Source organism: Mustelus asterias, chromosome 26, assembly GCF_964213995.1.
Source record: "Mustelus asterias chromosome 26, sMusAst1.hap1.1, whole genome shotgun sequence".
In the NCBI taxonomy this organism is placed as follows: domain Eukaryota; kingdom Metazoa; phylum Chordata; class Chondrichthyes; order Carcharhiniformes; family Triakidae; genus Mustelus; species Mustelus asterias.
In genome coordinates, this window is record NC_135826.1 from 26,875,592 (window position 1) to 26,896,115 (window position 20,524).

General features: G+C 43.4%; 1 protein-coding gene and 1 long non-coding RNA gene across 2 annotated transcripts in view; one reads left to right on the top strand and one right to left on the bottom strand.

Moving 5' to 3' along the window:
- The window catches only part of LOC144479530 (uncharacterized), a 202,246-nt gene that overhangs the window by 39,154 nt on the left and 142,568 nt on the right, over positions 1-20,524 (top strand). The gene's annotated exons all lie outside the window — the stretch shown is intronic.
- The window catches only part of LOC144479529 (Krueppel-like factor 16), a 15,907-nt gene continuing 1,396 nt past the window's right edge, over positions 6,014-20,524 (bottom strand). Inside the window, exon 2 of the mRNA XM_078198316.1 lies at positions 6,014-11,443. Coding sequence (XP_078054442.1) covers positions 11,133-11,443 — 311 coding nt within the window. The 3' untranslated portion in view covers positions 6,014-11,132. The remainder of the gene's footprint in view (positions 11,444-20,524) is intronic.

Below are 20,524 nucleotides of genomic sequence, written 5' to 3' on the forward strand. Positions count from 1 at the left end.
AAGCCGGGAGTTGAACCCAGGTTCCTGGAGGTGAGGCAGCAGTGCTAACCACTGTGCCACCATTCAGCATCATTAACAATTACTCAAATACTGAAAATGTTCATGTCCAAATGCTGCAAGACCTGGACAATTTTCAGACTTGGACTGACAAGTCGCAAGTAACATTCACATCACACAAGTGCCGGGCAATGACCATCTCCAACAAGAGAGAACCTAACCATTGCTCTTTGACGCTTAATAGCATTGCGATCATTGAAACCCCCACTATCAACATCCCGGAGGTTACATTGACCAGAAACTTAACTGGACTAGCCATATAAATACTGTGGCTACAGGAGAGGCTAGGAATGCTCTGGTGAGTAACTGACTTCAAAGAATGTGGGTACCGCCAGCTGAGTCAACATTGACTGCCCATCCCTAATTGCCCTTGAGAAGGTGGTGGTGAGCTGCCTCTTGAACCGCTGCAGTCCATTTGGTGTAGGTACACCCACAGTGCTGTTAGGGAGGGGGTTCCAGGATTTTGACCCAATGACAGTGAATGAAGAACAATATATTTCCAACTCAGGATGGGGTGTAACTTGGAGGGGAACTTCCAGGTTGTGGTGTTCCTATGTATGACTTTTAGGTCTTATGAGGAAATGTTGAGGGAGCTAGGGCTTTTCTCTTTAGAGCGGAGGAGGTTGAGAGGCGACTTAATAGAGGTTTATAAGATGATGAGGGGGATAGATAGAGTGGACGTTCAGAGACGATTTCCTCGGGTGGATGTAGCTGTTACTAGGGGGCATAACTATAAGGTTCGTGGTGGGAGATATAGGAGGGATGTACGAGGTAGGTTCTTTACTCAGAGAGTGGTTGGGGTGTGGAATGGACTGCCTGCTGTGATAGTGGAGTCGGACACTTTAGGAACTTTCAAGCGGTTATTGGATAGGCACATGGAGCACACTAAAATGATAGGGAGTGGGATAGCTTGAACTTGGTTTCGGAATGGTTCGGCACAACATCGTGGGCCGAAGGGCCAGTACTGTGCTGTGTTCTATGACCTACTGACTCCCCAAAGTCTGTCCACAATCTACAAGGCACAAGTCGGGAGTGTGATGGAATACTTTCTCCTTGCCTGGATGGGTGCAGCTCCAACAACTCTCAAGAATCTTGATACCATCCAGGACACAACAGTCCATTTGATTGTCACCCCATCCACAAACATTCACTCCCACCACCACTACCAATGAACAGTGGCAGCAATGTGTACCATTTATCAGCTGCACTGCAGGAACTCACCAAAGCTCCTAAGACAGCACCTCCAACTCCATGCCCTCTGCCACCCAGAAGGACAAGGGCAGCAGTCGATTGTTGTAAAAACCCAACTGGTTTACTAATATCCTTGAGGGAATGAAATCTGTCACCCTAAGCTGGTCTGGCCTACAGGTGACTCCAGACCCACAGCTATATGGTTGACTCCCAACTGTCCCTTAAAGAGCAATTAGGGATGAGCAATGAATGCTGGCCAGCCAGCGATGCCCAAGTTTCATGAATAAATAAAAAAAATACATAGGAACACCACAACCTGGAAGTTCCCCTCCAAGTTACACCCCATCCTGAGTTGGAAATATATTGTTCTTCATTCACTGTCATTGGGTCAAAATCCTGGAACCCCCTCCTTAACAGCATTGTGGGTGTACCTACACCAAATGGACTGCAGCGGTTCAAGAGGCAGCTCACCACCACCTTCTCAAGGGCAATTAGGGACAATGTTGACTCAGCTGGCGATACCCACATTCTTTGAATGAATAAAAAAACTGAAGTCCCTCATCCCATTCTGATGCAAACATTCCTGTAAGTCTTTTCTGCATCCTCTCTAAAGCGTAGTCCTTTTTTGATCCCTTCCTTTTATTTCCCTTTCACTATTTTATATACTTATAGAAAACTTTTGGATTCCTTTTTACATTAGCTGCCAATCTCTTCTCATACTCTCTTTTTGTGTCTCTTATTTCCTTTTTACTTTCGTCTCTGAACTTTCTTTATTTAACTGAGAAATGATGATCAGAGTTTCTGCTATTCCCTCCATGCAGCCTGGGATACACGTCATCCAGGCATGAGGCAAAGTATTTGTTAAGAACTGTGTCCATTTCTTCCACCTCTGTACACAAATTATTTCTTTGATCTTGAATAGGTCCTACTCTTTCCTTCATTAGCCTCTTGGTTTTATGTATTTCCAAAACATCTTTTGGTTTCCCTTGACTTTACTTGCCAATATCTTTTCATGCCCTCACTTTTCACAGGGATTGTCACAGTAACTTCATTGTAGTGTGAATGTAAGCCGACTTGAGACTAATAAATAAACTTTACTTTTTCCTAATTTCCAATTTTAATTTCACCTCTGCGCTTTCTTTACTTCTTTAGGCTTTCTGCAGTAGTAAGATCTCAGTATTTGACATAAGCTCCTTCATCTATCTTTATTCTTTTCCATAACCACACTAAATCTAACTGAAAACCAATCATCATGTCCAACAGTGGCACAGTGGTTAGCACTGCTACCTCACACAGCGCTAGGGACCTGGGTTCGATTCCCGGCTTGGGTTACTGTCTGTGCAGAGTCTGCACATTCTCCCGTCTACGTGGGTTTCCTCTGGGTGCTCGGGTTTCCTCCCACAGTCCGAAAGACGTGCTGGTTAGGTGCATTGGCTATGCTAAATTCTCCCTCAGTGTACCCAAACAGGCACTGGAGTGCAGCGACTAGGGGATTTTCACAGTAACTCCATTGCAGTGTTAATGTAAGCCTACTTGTGACACTAATTTTTTAAAAACTGAATTAAAAACCCACTGTCACTTCCCAACCCAGATCATTTCCTAAAGATAAGTCCAGAACAATTACTTATTTTGTTGCACTTATTATGCACTGGCTAAAGATGTTCTCCTGAAGGCATTAAGAATTCTGAGCTCTCTACACTTTTTACATTGATTTTATCCCAGTTAATTTTATTGCAGTTGAAACCCCATATTATTATAGCTCTATTATTTTTGAACTTCCCCATAGTTTTTCCTACTTATTTCCTCTTGTAGCTCTCTCTGACTGTTTGGGTGGCTGTGGTATACTCCCAGCAGCACGATTGCTCTATGTGTGTTCCTTCGTTCAACTCAAGAGCAGTTGGGCTAAATGGCCAGTTTCTGTGCTGCAACTCTGTTGTACTTCTGTGCAAGTGTGAAGTGAAGGGGGGTGTGAAGTGAAGGAGGGGGGGGGGGGGGAAACAGGAGGTAATATTAACTAAACTATGACACTTAACATAGAGAGACCTGCAGATTTAGATACACAGAACTTGGAAGATGGCAGGACAATGTGAGAAGACTGTGGGGGTGGGGGGAAAAACACCATTAACAGTGGAATTGAAGACAAAAGGAAACAGATTATTCTAAAACCTTTACAGAAGACTGGTTAAGGACTCAGCTTGAAAATTGGTGTTCGATTCTGGAGCACCACACTTTAGAAAGGCTTTGGAAAGGGTACAAAAAAAAATTTACCAGAATGGTAATAAGAATGAGCAATTTCTGTAAACTGGAGAGACTGAGAAACAGTTTGCCTTGGACCACAGAAGTTTAAGAGGCGATTTGATCGAGGCAAAATCATGAACTCAAATTCAGAAAAGTTGTGTTTGAGGACAATAGATAAGGAGAAACTGTTCCTAGTGGGGTAAGGGTCAGTAACCAGTGAAGAGGTGCTTGACAAAAGAACCAGAGGTGATGACATGAGGAAACATCCCTCCCATGGTAGCTTGTGATCTGGAATGCACTGCCTGAAAAGGAGGTGCAATAGTAATGTTTGAAAGAGTATTGGAATATATACTGGAAGAGAACAGGTCTATGGGGAGGGAGCAAGAGTATTGATATTGTATCATTCTGATTCAGGGAACAGTTACAATATTCAATAAAACTGCTCAAATTCAAAATGGCAGCCCTGCCAGCAGAGCACTGCTTTACGAAACAAAATCTACAGCCAATGCCTCGTTAAAATCCTTCAACTGGGATGTGAAAATCTTTGGAGGCTTTTTTCCAAGTTTGCAATATGCAGAATGGTGTTTTCAAAGCCAGAAAAGCCGTGGTCAGTTTGTAATTAAACTCCAAAATGCAGTCACAGCAGCTCCTCAATGGCTCACTGTTTGGTGCATCATTGTAAGGGAAAGCCTCCAGGGTTCTGTCCTTGGTATATTCTGAGCTGAACTCCATCGGAGCAACTGTAGTGACATGCTACATTTCACTCAACAGAACTGGACTGAGGACACTCATAAAAAGGTAGGCAAGGGGAGGGGCGGAGGGATTCCACGGTTTCCACTTCTCCGATTGCTATTAGCAACCTTTAGGAGATTTCTGGGCAATGGCCTAAGGATGAATCATTCTTTGTGCCTGACTCCAGTTAGTCAGAGTAATTTGAATAATGAGGTGTCTGCACAATTTTCATCACGTATAGGACTCCTGCTTCCGCAGGGATATTTGTGCCACGATGGAATAAATAGCACCACTGTAGCAGCTAAAAGGATGTGAAAATGTTTGAAAACCCCTCACCCAGAACACTTACTTTTGCTGCTGCTCTCTTAGATGGTATTTAGATCAGATGGTCACTGGCATCTGTGGCATCTTTCCAGCTGTGGGTCTCACTTGAGCGGGATGTGATCCCAGCACTCCTTACATGCTCGTCATGGGATGTTGTCCTTGGTCTCAGAACCCGCAGAGGTGGCACTTTTGGATTTTAGCAGATAACATTTTGCCAAAGCTCACTCTTCCAGTGATGCCCGTGCAATGATGGATGGGAACGGCGCAAGAAGCGTATTTACCTATTTCGAGTGCAAATTGGAAATAGACATAAAAAAAGGGTGGATTCCCAAATACCAATAACTGGGCTGTGCCTGAAAAATTTCCTCCACCCTTGATAGCAACAGCTTTGCACTGTCAGGGACAAAATATTGTACTTATATAGCACCTATCACACCCATCTGAAAACCCCAAAACGTGCTGCATTCATTGATTACTTCCTGAAGAAATGCAATTAAGACTGTCATTGCTATTATGCAGGCAAACACAGCAGCCTTTGTATGCAGTGATCCCACAGACAAAACATGAATAACCAGTTGGTGTGTTTTGGTGATGATTGTTCAGAGTTGTAAGTGACATCAGGAGAACTCCCCGTTTGACATGGGATAAGGAATGTGCACCAGAACCACTGGAACTTTAATTGGGAGTGTGCATCTGAAGCCCTTCAAAGAAAAATACTTTAAAAAAAAAATGCAATATCATGCTCCCTCTGTACTGCACTTAAGTCAATGTGGATTACGTGTTCATGTATTGGAAACTTGGGCCCACAACCTTAAAGGGCCAATAGTGCAGAATGAAAGCAACATGAAGTTTGAAGATAGTGGTGTAATGTCACTGGACTAGTAATCCAAAGGCCCAGGCGAATGTTCTGGGTACATGGGTTCAAATCCCACCATGGCAGCTGATGGAATTTAAAAATCAATTAATGAAATTTAAATTTGAAAGCGAGTCTCAGTAATAGTTTCATGGTCACTATCGTAGATTTTCATTAAAAAACCCATCTGGTTCACTCATGTCCTTTAGGGAAAGAAATCTGCCTTCCTTACCTAGTCTTGCCAACATATACTCCATGCTCGCAACGATGTGGCTGACTTTTAGCTGCTGTCTGAAGTGGCCTAGCAAGCCACTCAAATCAGGGGCAATTAGGGATGGGCAACAAATGCTGGCCTTGATGGCAACACATCCCATAATAGAATGGAAAAAAAAACTGTACATGGTCAGTCACATCCCACGAGGTCAAATAGTTCAACATTGTGACAAGGGGAGCAGTTAGAGAACCACGGTCACCTCCAGAACGATTGCCGCAGTGCTAATCGGTACCAGGGCGGGGAATACAATGACACCCAATAATTTTTTTTTGTTCTAAAGAGGCCAGTATTTCCAGTCTGCAGGCAGATATTTAATCCCTTTATATATTTAAAAAATCCATGTGTTTTAATTAGGACATCATTGTTTATTCACTGTACAAAATTCAGTCATCCATGCAGAATTTCAAACAGCAATCTGTAATGCTTCATAGCTTACTGTATTAGCACATGTACTAATATAATTGATCACCAGGTGGTTATAAAATACAATATCCATAAAATGACTGTAAAAAAGGTAAAATAAAGTTTCCAGTAATACCAACTGCTACATGGATACTACACAGACTTGAAACGGGGATATTGATAGTGAGGAACAGGATTCCTTTAGGCACATTTAATGGTAATTCCTGAATAAGAGGCTTTTTTCCAAAAATTTCTATTTTGAGAAAATTAAATTTTCCTTTATAATTGCTAAACTTTGTCAGACTATATACAGAAGATCCAGTTCATATTCCACAGTAACCTGCACTTATTATCCAATGTTATTCCTAGCAAATTTCATGGTTCTTTTTTTTAAAAAAAGCTCATGAAGTCATTGTTTTCATTGAATATAAAAGGCGGCCGATTTAAAAACTGCTCCTTCATTGCTGATTCCTCGACACAACTTCTTCCTTTTCCCAATTGCTCAGGATGGATATGGATTGCGTTTACCCAAGTAGACCAAGGAAATCCCAGATCTGTCCTGAGTTGAGTGATCTCAGGGTAACTCGAACACTACTGCCTAGGAGGTGGGGGGAAAAAAAAAAAACCACAAACCTCAGCTTGGATTCCTGCTCCTGACCATTATGCACTTTTGGGCATCAGGTGAGGACATTATTGCATTTGACAGACACTTGCTGCCCAGACTCTCTCTCGGTACATATACACACACACATCACACGCACACAGAATACCCATTGGACAAAGTACCAAAGACTGTGTTAAATTGTACGCCAGTATGAGACAGAAAGAGGCAAAAACCAAAAAAGGGGAAAATAAAGCAAAAGGCATTCCCCCATCACATAGCTAATATTTGTCCTATATTTTCTCACAAAATACTATATACAAAAATCAAAAGAATAAAAAGGTTGCCAATAGTAATAACACACATTGAATACAATAAGACAATCTTTAAAAATGTGCAATATGTTGTGCAAACCAGAAGGGCATCCCTTACAATGGGTCTAGCATTAAGATTCCTCAAGTCAATATTGTTTTCGTGGGCCTCAATCACACAGGAGTCACAGCCAGTAACCGTGTCAGATTACTCAAAAAAAAATCATAGAATGTGGGAGGTGATATGAAATATCAAGTCGAAATTGGCTTTCAATTTATGGTTTTCACACATCTCTGCAGCTGACTGCAGAATAATTTATCCTCTCACTTGTGGAACTGGCAACTTACACAACTGGCTCAAACAGTGGGTACTTAATTTGAAATCCTAATGTTAGACCTTCACCTATACCCCATGACTGGCCTGGTTGTACTGGGTATTCATTTTATTGCAAATACATGTATGTGAGCTGCCCGCAGCCATGGATGAAGATTATGAATTACAAACTGGAATGTTACAATCCTTACATTCTTAAATACTAACATTGCAATGTATGGCATTCCCCACACCTCACTAGCAACACCTACAAATGAAATAAAAAGTACACTACAAATAGAAATTTCTTGGTTACTTTTCAGCTCCAGCTTCTCAGCCCCAAGCAGCACCTCGGAGTGGTAGGGTGGTGCAACCCAAGTAGCAAGTTTCTTCAACATCACAATTTAAAACAGAGTGTTGACCAAGCTGTATTGCATCTCGCACCTTAGTCCAAAAAAGCTAGACCTCTAGGCATCCCAGTCAACAGGTAGACAATTGAATATGATCCACCAGAACAGAAAAAAAAAGGAAGCTTTATCCCAAGTGTGGCAGGATGATAGATACGTTATGAGCAATTGGCATAGTGGTACAAAAATCAATCTTTATACTGGGAAATACCCATACTACTGTCAGCATTGCATATCTACTAGGCATTGGGAATATTAGAACTTGCACGCTAAAGCAACGCCCATGTCTCCCCGATGACAAGAGTGTTTGAAAATGCAACTCTAGTAGGTTGGGGCTGCTCCTGATATTAATAACGTGCATTGCCCAATGCGACTATAAAATAGTTACACTATGATTGGTGTTTAAAAAAAGATGGCAACAAAATTATTTACATTCATGAAATTGAATAAGCAATTAAAAAAGTTAAATGAAGGCTGATTTAATAAAGAACAGTTGATAATTCATCTCACTCCTATTGGATGGATGAGCTTTTTTGACCGAATGGCCTATTCAGTCCTGGCTTTGTGTTCTTATGAATCAGATTCCACATCCTAGGACACTCTCAATTATAAAACTGCTGTACGGTAATTATGACCTCCTTTAGGTGAAGATAACAATAGCACAGACAAGATAACAGCACCTGAGCACCACTGTTGATCCTCAAACTATCCAGATGCAGCAGGGACCACATCAAGCATGGTGCTGTAGCTGTGTCAAAAAAAAAAGGAGCGAGACACAAGAGAGTGAAATTTCTCTTTCAAAATGGATATTTATCTGATTAAAACTGCATTCACAGAAAGTGGAGGGTTTTGAAGGTGAGTATTCCTGTGATTTCATTAGTGCGTCACTCCTCTTGCTTAGAGAGGAATTTCAGCCCATGATTTTTTAAAAAAAAAATCAATATTTTTGTTTTCCTTCCCTATCGCGATACATGAAATAATTTTGAATTCATATGAAATTTATAATATCTGCCATAATAATGCAACTGATTATATCAAGACACAGATAAAACAATTATGTCCATCTTTACGAGTAACTGTTTTAAAAAAAACCTGAAGCTGACCAGATAACTTGCCTTGTGACATCCAGCCTCAAGAATAAAAATATACATCGAGTTGGGGGATAAAGCTGCCCACAAGAGTTTTCTATTCAGAATATTTTGTAAAGTTGTTTTTTCCCCTCCCCCTGGAGAATTGAAAGAGGCTTTTTAAAAAAAAGGATTACAGCATATACTTGAATTCCTGAAACACAATTGGTTGTGAGGTGTGTGCATTAGTGCACAAGCTATTTATAGTAAAACAGTCATTAGTGTAAATTCAAAATCACTACCATAAAAACATGCTTTCCACAAATATTTACATTATTTTTTTTAAAGTTATATTTATCATTCCCCCCCTCCCTCCCCAAACACACAGCTAGCAAATTTTAGTAGAGTAGAACACTTTAAGATAAAGAATATCTTCCCTTTTGGTAACCGATCAACAGTTTACCATAAGCAAATTACTGGAAACAACACTGTTCCAATTTCACACACTGAACAGGTACAAAACTCAAGATACACACACGCTCCACATTTGTACAGTGAAATGCATGCATCAGCAACACGGCCCCCTGAGTAGAAACATTACAAAAATACCTTATATAGAGGAGCACTTTAAGAAAGGCAGTATGCACACAACCCCATAGCTGTATCATTTTTGCACACAGATGACTTTAACTGGTAACTCCAGTCAATCACCTTTCAATAAAACTCCAGTGAAAGCTTTGACTCTGCACCTTGCTTCATGTGCAAGTACAATTGTCAGCAAATGGAGAGCCGATCTCAGTAAATAGCCCGTAACGTATCATGAATGGTCTGCAGGTTCTGTGGGGAAAACAATTTGTAACATTTGTCCTAGAATCATAAACAATGAAATTTTATCTTCTTTCTACTAACTTCAACACGAGTTAAGTTTCCCCAGAGAAGGTGGTCACAGTGCACAGGGGTACAAAACACTGCTGTAATCAAGTATTCTGAATAAAGATGTCCTACTTGGGTACATTACTTCCTAGCAAACCAGGTCACAATGAAGTTAGTCCATTGTCACTGGAGATACCATGTTACAAGCTTGATTTCGCCATTCTAGTTTAAAGACCCTTAGGCATATTTTATCTTCAAAATAGACTGATCATATGTAGAGCCATGTTGCAGATCAAATGGTAGTTATTTGTAATCTTCAAATCTCACAGCAACAGAGTTAAACTGAGCCATAACCAGAAGATTTGCAACAGGCTGGTAGTAATCTCAATTACATGGCTGTTGTGCCCAGTCCGGCCTACTCATCATGTAAGGATCATACCACCAGTGTGATTACTATACATTACTTGCGTGCAAAAGTGCAGGCACATTTCAGCACTTTCACTGTAAAAAGAACAGTAACCACCACACCCCAACTGAAATAAAGAAATTAAGAAGTTTCTGCAAGAGGTATACCAGAGTCCAGAATTGCAGTGCTATGTCTGTTTCTGTGGCAAGATCCTTTGTAGTCCTGAGACAGGTCAATTAAATAGCTACAAGTCATTGTCACTGTAGGAATCCTGCAATTTACAGTAATTTGGTCCCTGAGTTAAACCCAATGAGAACTCTCTAGGGAAGAAAACTGTATAACCAAGTTAAACTGAGATGTTAAGATCACAATTGTGAACTGATGTGAGAAACCAAGTAACATTTTTAATTCCTATCTGAACGTAGTATTAAAACTGTTATAAAACCTGAAAAACTGAAAACAAGACTTCATTTTTATTCTCCCTGCTCCAGTTAAAACTGCCCTGAAGTGTCTTATGTTTCTTGTTCAATGATGTGCTATAAAGCTTTATGTCACCATGTCAACACACAGTAGGGCTTTGTGCGGTTGCTTGGTTTTACTTGTAAAACTGTGGCTCGACCAGTCTCGGTCTGAGAGACTTTTAAATTTCAGAAAAAGGCGAATAAAATAGGTCAATTTTTGACTAGGTTGACTAAACACAATGTCTGCGCTTCAGTGTACTCCAAAAGCCTACCTGGAGTCACTGAAATAAATTAGAAATTCAAAAATAAAAATGGGGAACAGGTCCAACTAGGACAGATAATATAATGGGGACAATATTATAAGGTTCACAGCTCACACTATTTTACTCTCATACCAACCCAACAAAAAAGCTCGCTGCCAGTTGCTGGCGACAGTCAGTGTGTGTGCAAAAACAATGCATATGGAAAAGGCCTTCCCCCGACACTAGTCTGCAAAGATCGAATGGTCCAAAAGCAAAGATCTACAAGCACAGTCCACACATGCGTGGAGGGTGGGACGCTAGACTCTCAGTTCAACAAGACGTTTGGTACAAACTGGGCTCCCCCTCCCGCCACCTCCAGTCTAATTGAACACAGGACCAGCAGGATTAGGAGGATTGACAAAGGAAGGGGATGCCAGGCTGTGGAAGGTGGGAACCAGCATGTTGGGGGGTGACGCACTTCTGCTGTTTGGCTTAACGATCATGCTGGGCTTGAAGTCAGGGTGTCGGCGAGCGTGCTTCATCAAGTGGTCGCTACGCATGAACCTCTTCTCACACATCGGGCACCTGAATTTCTTCTCACCCGTATGCGTACGATAATGTCGAGCCAACTCATCGGAACGGGCAAACTTCTTCAAGCACTGTGGCCAGGTGCAAGGAAATGGTCGCTCCCCTGAAAGATAAAACGGGATTTTAAAACACAGAGAAGTGATCGGGGAGCTCAGTTTAAACAAAAGCATGGAAGTGATTTTAGTCTAACCTTGTTTCAATTCATGGATTTCATTGTCCGCTTCCTTCCCCCATATAGGCACTTACCAATTGTTGGGTGGCGTTCCAAGCTGCTTATACTTTTCCAAACTAAATGGTGGTAATTTTAACCTAACTCATGGGCAGGAAACCCACACGGATTGTGATTTTCTCACACTGCCCAGTATTACTTTCAGCCGGAGTGTAGAATCAGGCAGGACTGCACCCCCGATTACAATAAGCTCCCCACATGATGAGTTCATATCATAGAATCCCTGTAGTACAGAAGGCCATTTGGCTCATCAAGTCCACAATCCTACCTAGGCCCTATTCCCATAACCCCCATTTACCTTGCTAAACCCCCTGACATTAGGGGGAATTTAGCATGGCCAATCAACACATCTTTGGAATGTGGGAGGAAACCGGAGCACCCGGAGGAAACCAACAGAGACACAGGAAGAATGTGCAGACTCCACACAGACAGTGACCCAAGGTCAGAATTGAACCCGGATCCCTGGCGCAGTGAGACAGCAGTATATATATGCCACCCATATATTAGTTTACAAAATCACCCCCTTTAGGTGACAGTACACCATTTAAGAAAGATAAAAATTGTGAACAATCAAAATTCTGAACTCCAGGGGGCAAGCAGATGTTTACACAACCTTAAAAAACTGTGCTGGAGTTAGCGGATCTCAATGGAGCAGCAGAATGTCCCTTGGACAGGGAACCTTGCTCCGAGCTATCCTGGTGCCAAGCTTGTATTCTGCACTGTAATTTGCACTCTTTGATAAGACTACTCCTAGCCATCAGATTTCTTCGGTAATAACTTGATAATTGAGAAATAAAGACTGTTAATAGAATATTAACACCTTCCCACACAACAGAAATCCTTGACTGATTCAAATTTTATAGCACTTTAGAAAGCACCAAGATAGAGGCCAATTATCTCTCGTGTGTCAGTGTCTAATCATTCACATTGCTAAGGGAAACGGGTGATGGGTATTGGAACACAAATAGGGGATAGCTGGGACACTGGGCATGGGTGAGGAGGGTTGACACTGGACAAAGTCAATAAACTCGCAGCAACGAAAGATTATGCCTGAGTTTTGACTTCACAAACTGGCTTGAATTCTGTTAAACATCACGGGGCAAATTTTCCCCTTCTGTCCACCATGGGAATCATAGCAGGCGAGGGGCAGACCGTGGAAAGGTCCTTTGACCTCGGGCAGGGATTTTCCGGTTTCGGGGTGGGCGTGGCCGGAACATCCCACCCCATGTGTTCTATTTAAGTGATCACAAATTGTAGTACCCTCTCTTCACTTCAGATTCATTCCATCACAAACTGGAATGAAGTCTCATGGGATGACATGCAGCCTATTATTAATTTGGTCAATTCTGAGCTGAAGAGAAAGAGAATTAAATCGAATAATAAACATCGCAAAGTGGGAATTTGGTATTAAAAATGACCTCCCTGATCGTTAGAATTCATTAACTGAACTCGAGTGGACTGAACCAGGAAATAGGTGCAATTGTTCAAGGCCACAGAAGGTTCAACAAAAGCACAATCCGCCAAATGCCAGATTCCACCCCCCCTCCCCTTTCTCCCATCTGTCTAGTCACAAATTAAAAGGACTATTCACTCTAATCCATTACACCACCTAATCTCCAATAGAGCTCCCATTTCAGCAGCATTTGAACCTGGATTAAGGAACAGCTTGTTACAGAGTCACTGAAAACACTAAGACAAAGCCAGGTTAATGATATACAAGGGAAATAAATTAGCTCGCACTTAGTTTATGCAGCTGCTTGGGCAAAGGATAGTTTAAGGATTATAATGTACAGCAACAGCCATCACCCCTTCCCTTGTATTGAATTCTTTAGTCTTAACAGGAGTGACTTGTTGCCAATAGCTGTTCTGTGCTCCTTCGGTAATCTGATAAACTGTTTTCAAAGAAATAAATTTAGACATCTATTTAAAGCTGGATCTCACCTAAAACTTTTGTCTCAAGCTCAGCTTTTAAAAGTTTCCCCTTTAAGAGTTTGTCACAGTATATTCTAGTTCTTGAGCCTTTCCCTTACGTTCCTCAGAGCGTTATACCAGAATTCAATACTAACTGCATGTTGCCACAACAACTAGGACTACCTGAGTGAACCTAACACACCACCACCACTCCCCTAATGCCCCAGTGAGTAAAACTATGATGTGTAACAACATGAAGGCAGACAAACCGGGAATGTCACAGATTGTATCGTTTCCAAAGATGTGCAGGTTAGGCAGAATGGCCATGCTAATTTGCCCCATAGCCCAAAGATGTGCGGGTCCTCAAGGGTCATAATCTCCGGATTACTGCCCGAGCCACGTGCAAATTGGCATAGGGAGGCAAGAATAAGGGAAGTTAACACGTGGCTGAAAGAGTGGTGTGGGAAAGAAGGGTTCTTTTTCATGGGACACTGGCATCAGTTTTGGGGCAGGGGGGACCTATACCGTTGGGATGGTCTCCACCTGGACCGAGCTGGGATCAGTGTTCTGGCGAAGAGAGTAAATGGGGTGGTCAATAGGACTTTAAACTAGAGATTGGGGGGGAAGGGAAAGTCAGGGAACCAAGAGGTGAAGGAATCAGTGGGAAGCGTAGCTGCTTAGGATTACAAAAAATCACGAAAAGACAGCACTCAGGAGAGGTTACGATAGTCCCCATCTCACAAAATATGACACAGTGTCTGGAAAGGCTCAGTAGACCAAGGTCCACCACACTACGAAAACAAAAAGGGGCGGTCAATAGGGAATTAAAGGTGCTATATTTAAATGCCCGCAGTGTCCGGAACAAGATAGATGAGCTTGTGGCCCAGATTGTGACTGGCAGGTATGATGTGGTAGGCATCACAGAGACGTGGTTGCAGGGGGTTCAGGACTGGCAGTTAAACATCCAGGGATTCACAACCTATCGAAAAGACAGAGGGGTGGGTAGAGGGGGCGGGGTTGCCTTGTTAATTAGAAATGAAATTAAATCAATAGCACTAAACGACATAGGGTCAGACGATGTGGAGTCTGTGTGGGTAGAGTTGAGGAACCACAAAGGCAAAAAAACCATAATGGGAGTTATGTACAGGCCTCCTGACAGTGGTCAGGACCAGGGGCACAAAATGCACCACGAAATAGAAAGGGCATGTCAGAAAGGCAAGGTCACAGTGATCATGGGGGATTTCAATATGCAGGTGGACTGGGTAAATAATGTTGCCAGTGGACCCAAAGAAAGGGAATTCATTGAATGTTTACAGGATGGCTTTTTGGAACAGCTTGTGATGGAGCCCACGAGGGAACAGGCTATTCTGGACTTAGTGTTATGTAATGAGCCAGACGTGATAAAAGATCTTAAAGTAAGGGAACACTTAGGAAGCAGTGATCATAATATGGTAGAATTCAGTCTGCAATTTGAAAGAAGGAAGGCAGAATCAGATGTGAAGGTTCTACAGTTAAATAAAGGTAATTACAGGCGCATGAGGGAGGAACTGACAAAAATCGACTGGAAGCAGAGCCTAATGGGAAAGACAGTAGAACAGCAATGGCAGGAGTTTCTGGGAGTAATTGAGGACACAGTGCAGAGGTTCATCCCAAACAAAAGAAAGGTTATCAGAGGGGGGATTAGGCAGCCATGGCTGACAAAGGAAGTCAGGGAATGCATCAAGGCAAAAGAGAGAGCCTATAACGTGGCAAAGAGTAGTGGGAAGTCAGAAGATTGGGAAGGCTATAAAAACAAACAGAGGATAACAAAGAGAGAAATAAGGAAGGAGAGGATCAAATATGAAGGTAGGCTAGCCAGTAACATTAGGAATGATAGTAAAAGTTTCTTTAAATACATTAAAAACAAACGGGAGGCAAAAGTAGACATTGGGCCGCTCCAAAATGACGCTGGTAATCTAGTGATGGGAGACAAGGAAATAGCTGAGGAACTTAATAAGTACTTTGCGTCAGTCTTCACAGTAGAAGACATGAGTAATATCCCAACAATTCAGGAAAGTCAGGGGGCAGAGTTGAATATGGTTGCCATCACAAAGGAGAAAGTGCTAGAGAAACTAAAAGGTCTGAAAATTGATAAATCTCCGGGCCCAGATGGGCTACATCCTAGAGTTCTAAAGGAGATAGCTGAAGAAATAGTGGAGGCGTTAGTTATGATCTTTCAAAAGTCACTGGAGTCAGGGAAAGTCCCAGAGGATTGGAAAATCGCTGTTGTAACCCCACTGTTCAAGAAGGGAACAAGAAAAAAGATGGAAAATTATAGGCCAATTAGCCTAACCTCAGTTGTTGGCAAAATTCTAGAATCCATCGTTAAGGATGAGATTTCTAAATTCTTGGAAGTGCAGGGTCGGATTAAGACAAGTCAGCATGGATTTAGTAAGGGGAGGTCGTGCCTGACAAACCTGTTAGAGTTCTTTGAAGAGATAACAAATAGGTTAGACCAAGGAGAGCCAATGGATGTTATCTATCTTGACTTCCAAAAGGCCTTTGACAAGGTGCCTCACGGGAGACTGCTGAGTAAAATAAGGGCCCATGGTATTCGAGGCAAGGTACTAACATGGATTGACGATTGGCTGTCAGACAGAAGGCAGAGAGTTGGGATAAAAGGTTCTTTCTCAGAATGGCAACCGGTGACAAGTGGTGTCCCGCAGGGTTCAGTGTTGGGGCCACAGCTGTTCTCTTTATATATTAACGATCTAGATGACGGGACTGGGAGCATTCTGGCCAAGTTTGCCGATGATACAAAGATAGGTGGAGGGGCAGGTAGTATTGAGGAGGTGGGGAGGCTGCAGAAAGATTTAGACAGTTTAGGAGAGTGGTCCAAGAAGTGGCTGATGAAATTCAACGTGGGCAAGTGCGAGGTCGTACACTTTGGAAAAAAGAATAGAGGCATGGACTATTTTCTAAACGGTGACAAAATTCATAATGCTAAAGTGCAAAGGGACTTGGGAGTCCTAGTCCAGGATTCTCTAAAGGTAAACTTGCAGGTTGAGTCCGTAATTAAGAAAGCAAATGTAATGTTGTCATTTATCTCAAGAGGCTTGGAATACAAAAGCAGGGATGTACTTCTGAGGCTTTATAAAGCACTGGTTAGGCCCCATTTGGAGTACTGTGAGCAATTTTGGGCCCCACACCTCAGGAAGGACATACTGGCACTGGAGCGGGTCCAGCGGAGATTCACACGGATGATCCCAGGAATGGTAGGCCTGACATACGATGAACGTCTGAGGATCGTGGGATTATATTCATTGGAGTTTAGGAGGTTGAGGGGAGATCTGATAGAAACTTACAAGATAATGAACGGCTTAGATAGGATGGACGTAGGGAAGTTGTTTCCATTAACAGGGGAGACTAGGACGCGGGGGCACAGCCTTAGAATAAAAGGGAGTCACTTTAGAACAGAGATGAGGAGAAATTTCTTCAGCCAGAGAGTGGTGGGTCTGTGGAATTCATTGCCACAGAGGGCTGTGGAGGCCGAGACGTTGAGCGTCTTCAAGACAGAAATTGATAAATTCTTGATTTCTCGAGGAATTAAGGGCTATGGGGAGAGAGCGGGTAAATGGAGTTGAAATCAACCATGATTGAATGGTGGAGTGGACTCGATGGGCCGAATGGCCTTACTTCCGCTCCTATGTCTTATGGTCTTATGGGTCACGTGGATTAGCCATGGTACCTGCGCAAGGTTACAGGGATACAGCCTGGGCAAGGTGCTCTTTCGGAGAGTCAATGCAGACCCGACGGGCCGAATGGCTTCTTCCTGCACCGTAGGGATTCTATGGTTCCATGAATGAGCCCTACAACTGGCTCCAATATCTCCAGTTGAGAGAAAAACAGCACATGTTTTTCACCCCAAAAGCTAAATACTGACCTCCCTGTGAGGTGTTTGTGGATGGGCATCAGAGAAGGACGTCTACAACCAACTTGGTATCAAGCTGACTGAGACTTGTTCAGGGCCAAATGCTGAGTATGCTGTCAATGCCATGAAACCATGCCAGAATACCAGGTACCATCCACTGAAGAGGTCAGTGGCAAGGGTTGGGAGAAACAAAATGACAGCGGGCAGATTACAAAACCATGGCTTGTACTCCCTTGTGAGGGATATGGGTCAAATGGTTGGGCCGAAGGGCCTGTTTCCATGCTGTACGTCAACTGAGTTAACTGATCTGTGGGGAAGGTAGAGCAATTAGTTTCTGCACCCTTGAGAAGGTGGAGTCTCAACTGGAAAGCGTGTCTGGGTGGGGGCAGTATCAGGCTCACCTTCAAGACCCTATGTGATCAAGCAACCACCTAAACACTCATGGGCAAGGTACTGGAGGTTGCCCATGATGCAACTCGCTATTATGCCTTCAGGAAAAGAGGTAGAATAACTCAAATCATTAGGAATGCAGTCAATATGTCACTTCTGTCTATTTGCAGCAAAAATATAAATAGTTTGTAGTACACACCCTGCATAGGTCCCTCCAAAGGCTCCCAACTTGTTGAAAAGGACAATGCACTGTGAAGCAGTTCCGTGCAAAGTGACCCATTCACGTGACATATAAATGGATGAAATGGCAGTGGTTTGGGTGGGAGTTAAGCTGGAGATGCTGCCAGCATTGCCGTTATTTAACCATTTCTGGTTGAAAAGGCCAAATAGACTATTCATAGAATCGAATAGAAATCATAGAAACCCTACAGTACAGAAAGAGGCCATTCGGCCCATCGAGTCTGCACCGACCACAATCCCACCCAGGCCCTACCCCCATATCCCTACATATTTTACCCACTAATCCCTCTAATCGACGCATCCCAGGACACTAAGGGGCAATTTTAGCACGGCCAATCACCTAACCCGCACATCTTTGGACTGTGGGAGGAAACTGGAGCACCCGGAGGAAACCCACGCAGACATGAGGAGAGTATGCAAACTCCACACAGACAGTGACCCAAGCCGGGAATCGAACCCAGGTCCCTGGAGCTGTGAAGCAGCAGTGCTAACCACTGTGCTACCGTGCCGCCCTGTATTCAAGCTATATAGGCCTAGAAAATAGGGACGGGTGGCACACCCTCAGCTAAAAGGCATTCAAAGAGTTGAAGTGCTGCACGGATAGCTGCAGGAGCAAATTACTATTCGGCAGTTGTTCTTCACACGAGTGTTTTACCAGAAGCCAATCTCAGTTTTTGATTTTCTTGTTCTGCAGTAGTGAATCTCCTTGCAATTATTTCCAAATCCGAAATGGGGATTAGTCTGATGTCCATCCTGATTTAGTTGTGGTGATGAGACATGGTTTCTAAATGGATGCGACAAATTAACTGAGGGTCATGACTCTCAAACAGTTCCATAGACATCCTGCTGTGTTTTTACATTGCTTTTATTCTGTGCCAGTTCTGGAATCAGGACCATTAGGAACAGCAGTAGGCCGTTCAGCTCCCTGTGCTGCCATTCAATCAGATCAAGGCTGATCAGTACATTTGGGGTGGCAGTGATTAGCACTGCTGCCCCACAGCGCCAGGGACCCAGGTTCAATTCCAGCCTTGGGTGACTGAGGACTTTGCACATTCTCCCCATGTCTGCGTGGGCTTCCTCTGGGTGCTCCGTTTCCTCCCACAGTCCAAAGAGGTACAGGTTAGGTGAGTTGGCCATGTTAAATTGCCAGGGTGGTGTGCTCTTTCGGAGAGTCTCTGCAGACGTGATGGGCCGAATGGCCTCTTTCTGCACTGTAGAGATTCTATGGTTCCAATTCACCTCTTGCACTGTTGCCCCAGGCGACACAGTGGCACAGTTGTTAGCACTAGTGCCTCAGCACCAGGTACCCGGTTTGATTCCCGGCTTGAGTCACTGTCTGTGCGAAGCCTGCACATTTTCCCCGTGTTTATGCAAGTTTCCTCCAGTTTCCTCCCACATTCCAAAAGACGTGCTGGTTAGGTGTACTGGCCATGCTAAATTCACCCTCAATTGTACCCGAACAGGCACCGGGGAGTGGTGACTAGGGGATTTTCACAGTAACTTCATTGCAGTGTTAAGGTAATGAATAAACTTAAAAAGTTGCCCCTCGGATCCCTTTTAAATCTTTCCTCTTAAACCTATGCCGTCTAATTTTAGTCTCCTCTACCCTGGGGAAAAGACCTTATCTATACCCCTCATGAAAAATCAAACCTGGGACCTTCTGTACATAACAGAATTAATTTTTCACTCAAGCCCCATTTACTATATGGAGACGTTGCCTTAAATTCTACACTTATTTACCAGCTCTATCCCAATTCAAGGTCCCCACAACAGATCCAAGCTAATAAGATAGCATTGCACCCCATCTTGGGCTTGATCTGAGCCAAAAGGCCGGGCTGTATCCATGCGAGGGTGTGGGTGTATGAGCAGACGCGGCTTTCCCCCTCCCAGAGTCAGTGAGATTATAGCGTGCGGATGGAGGGGATGGAGCAGCACTCTGTGTCTGACTCACTCAGCGTGTCAATTATCCGCCGGCTCCAGCGCACTGAAATTAACACGTGGGCGAACCGCCCCGCCCCCCCATTGGCTGGCAACACACCCACCGTCACCCCCAGGCTGGCTCTCATTGGCTGGCTGGGAACTCCGCCCCCCCCTCTCCTCCGGTTCCGCAGCGTGGGAGTTCCAGACCCTCCCCAATCCGTCCCCTCCCCCTGGGGACTGCACCCAGCCTCCACATCCCAGCCTCACAAACCTTCAATGTGTTCTGAAGGAGCATTCGGATCCGAAACGTTAACTCCGTCTCTCGTCCCCACACAAGACCTACCCAGTTCACCCAGCGTTTTCTCTTATTCCTGAATGTGTTTAAACCATTTTACTGCCACTCTGAAAGAATGTAAAGCTTCCCTTCTCAATGTAAAGCTTCCCTTCTCAATGTAAAGCTTCCCTTCTCATTTCTCTCTCCAGCAAGTTAACAAGTGACTGAATTAAACCATTCTATTGCCACCTTAAACTCTGGAAGAATGTAAAGCGCCCCTTCCCAGTTCCCTCTCCAACAAGCTAACGAG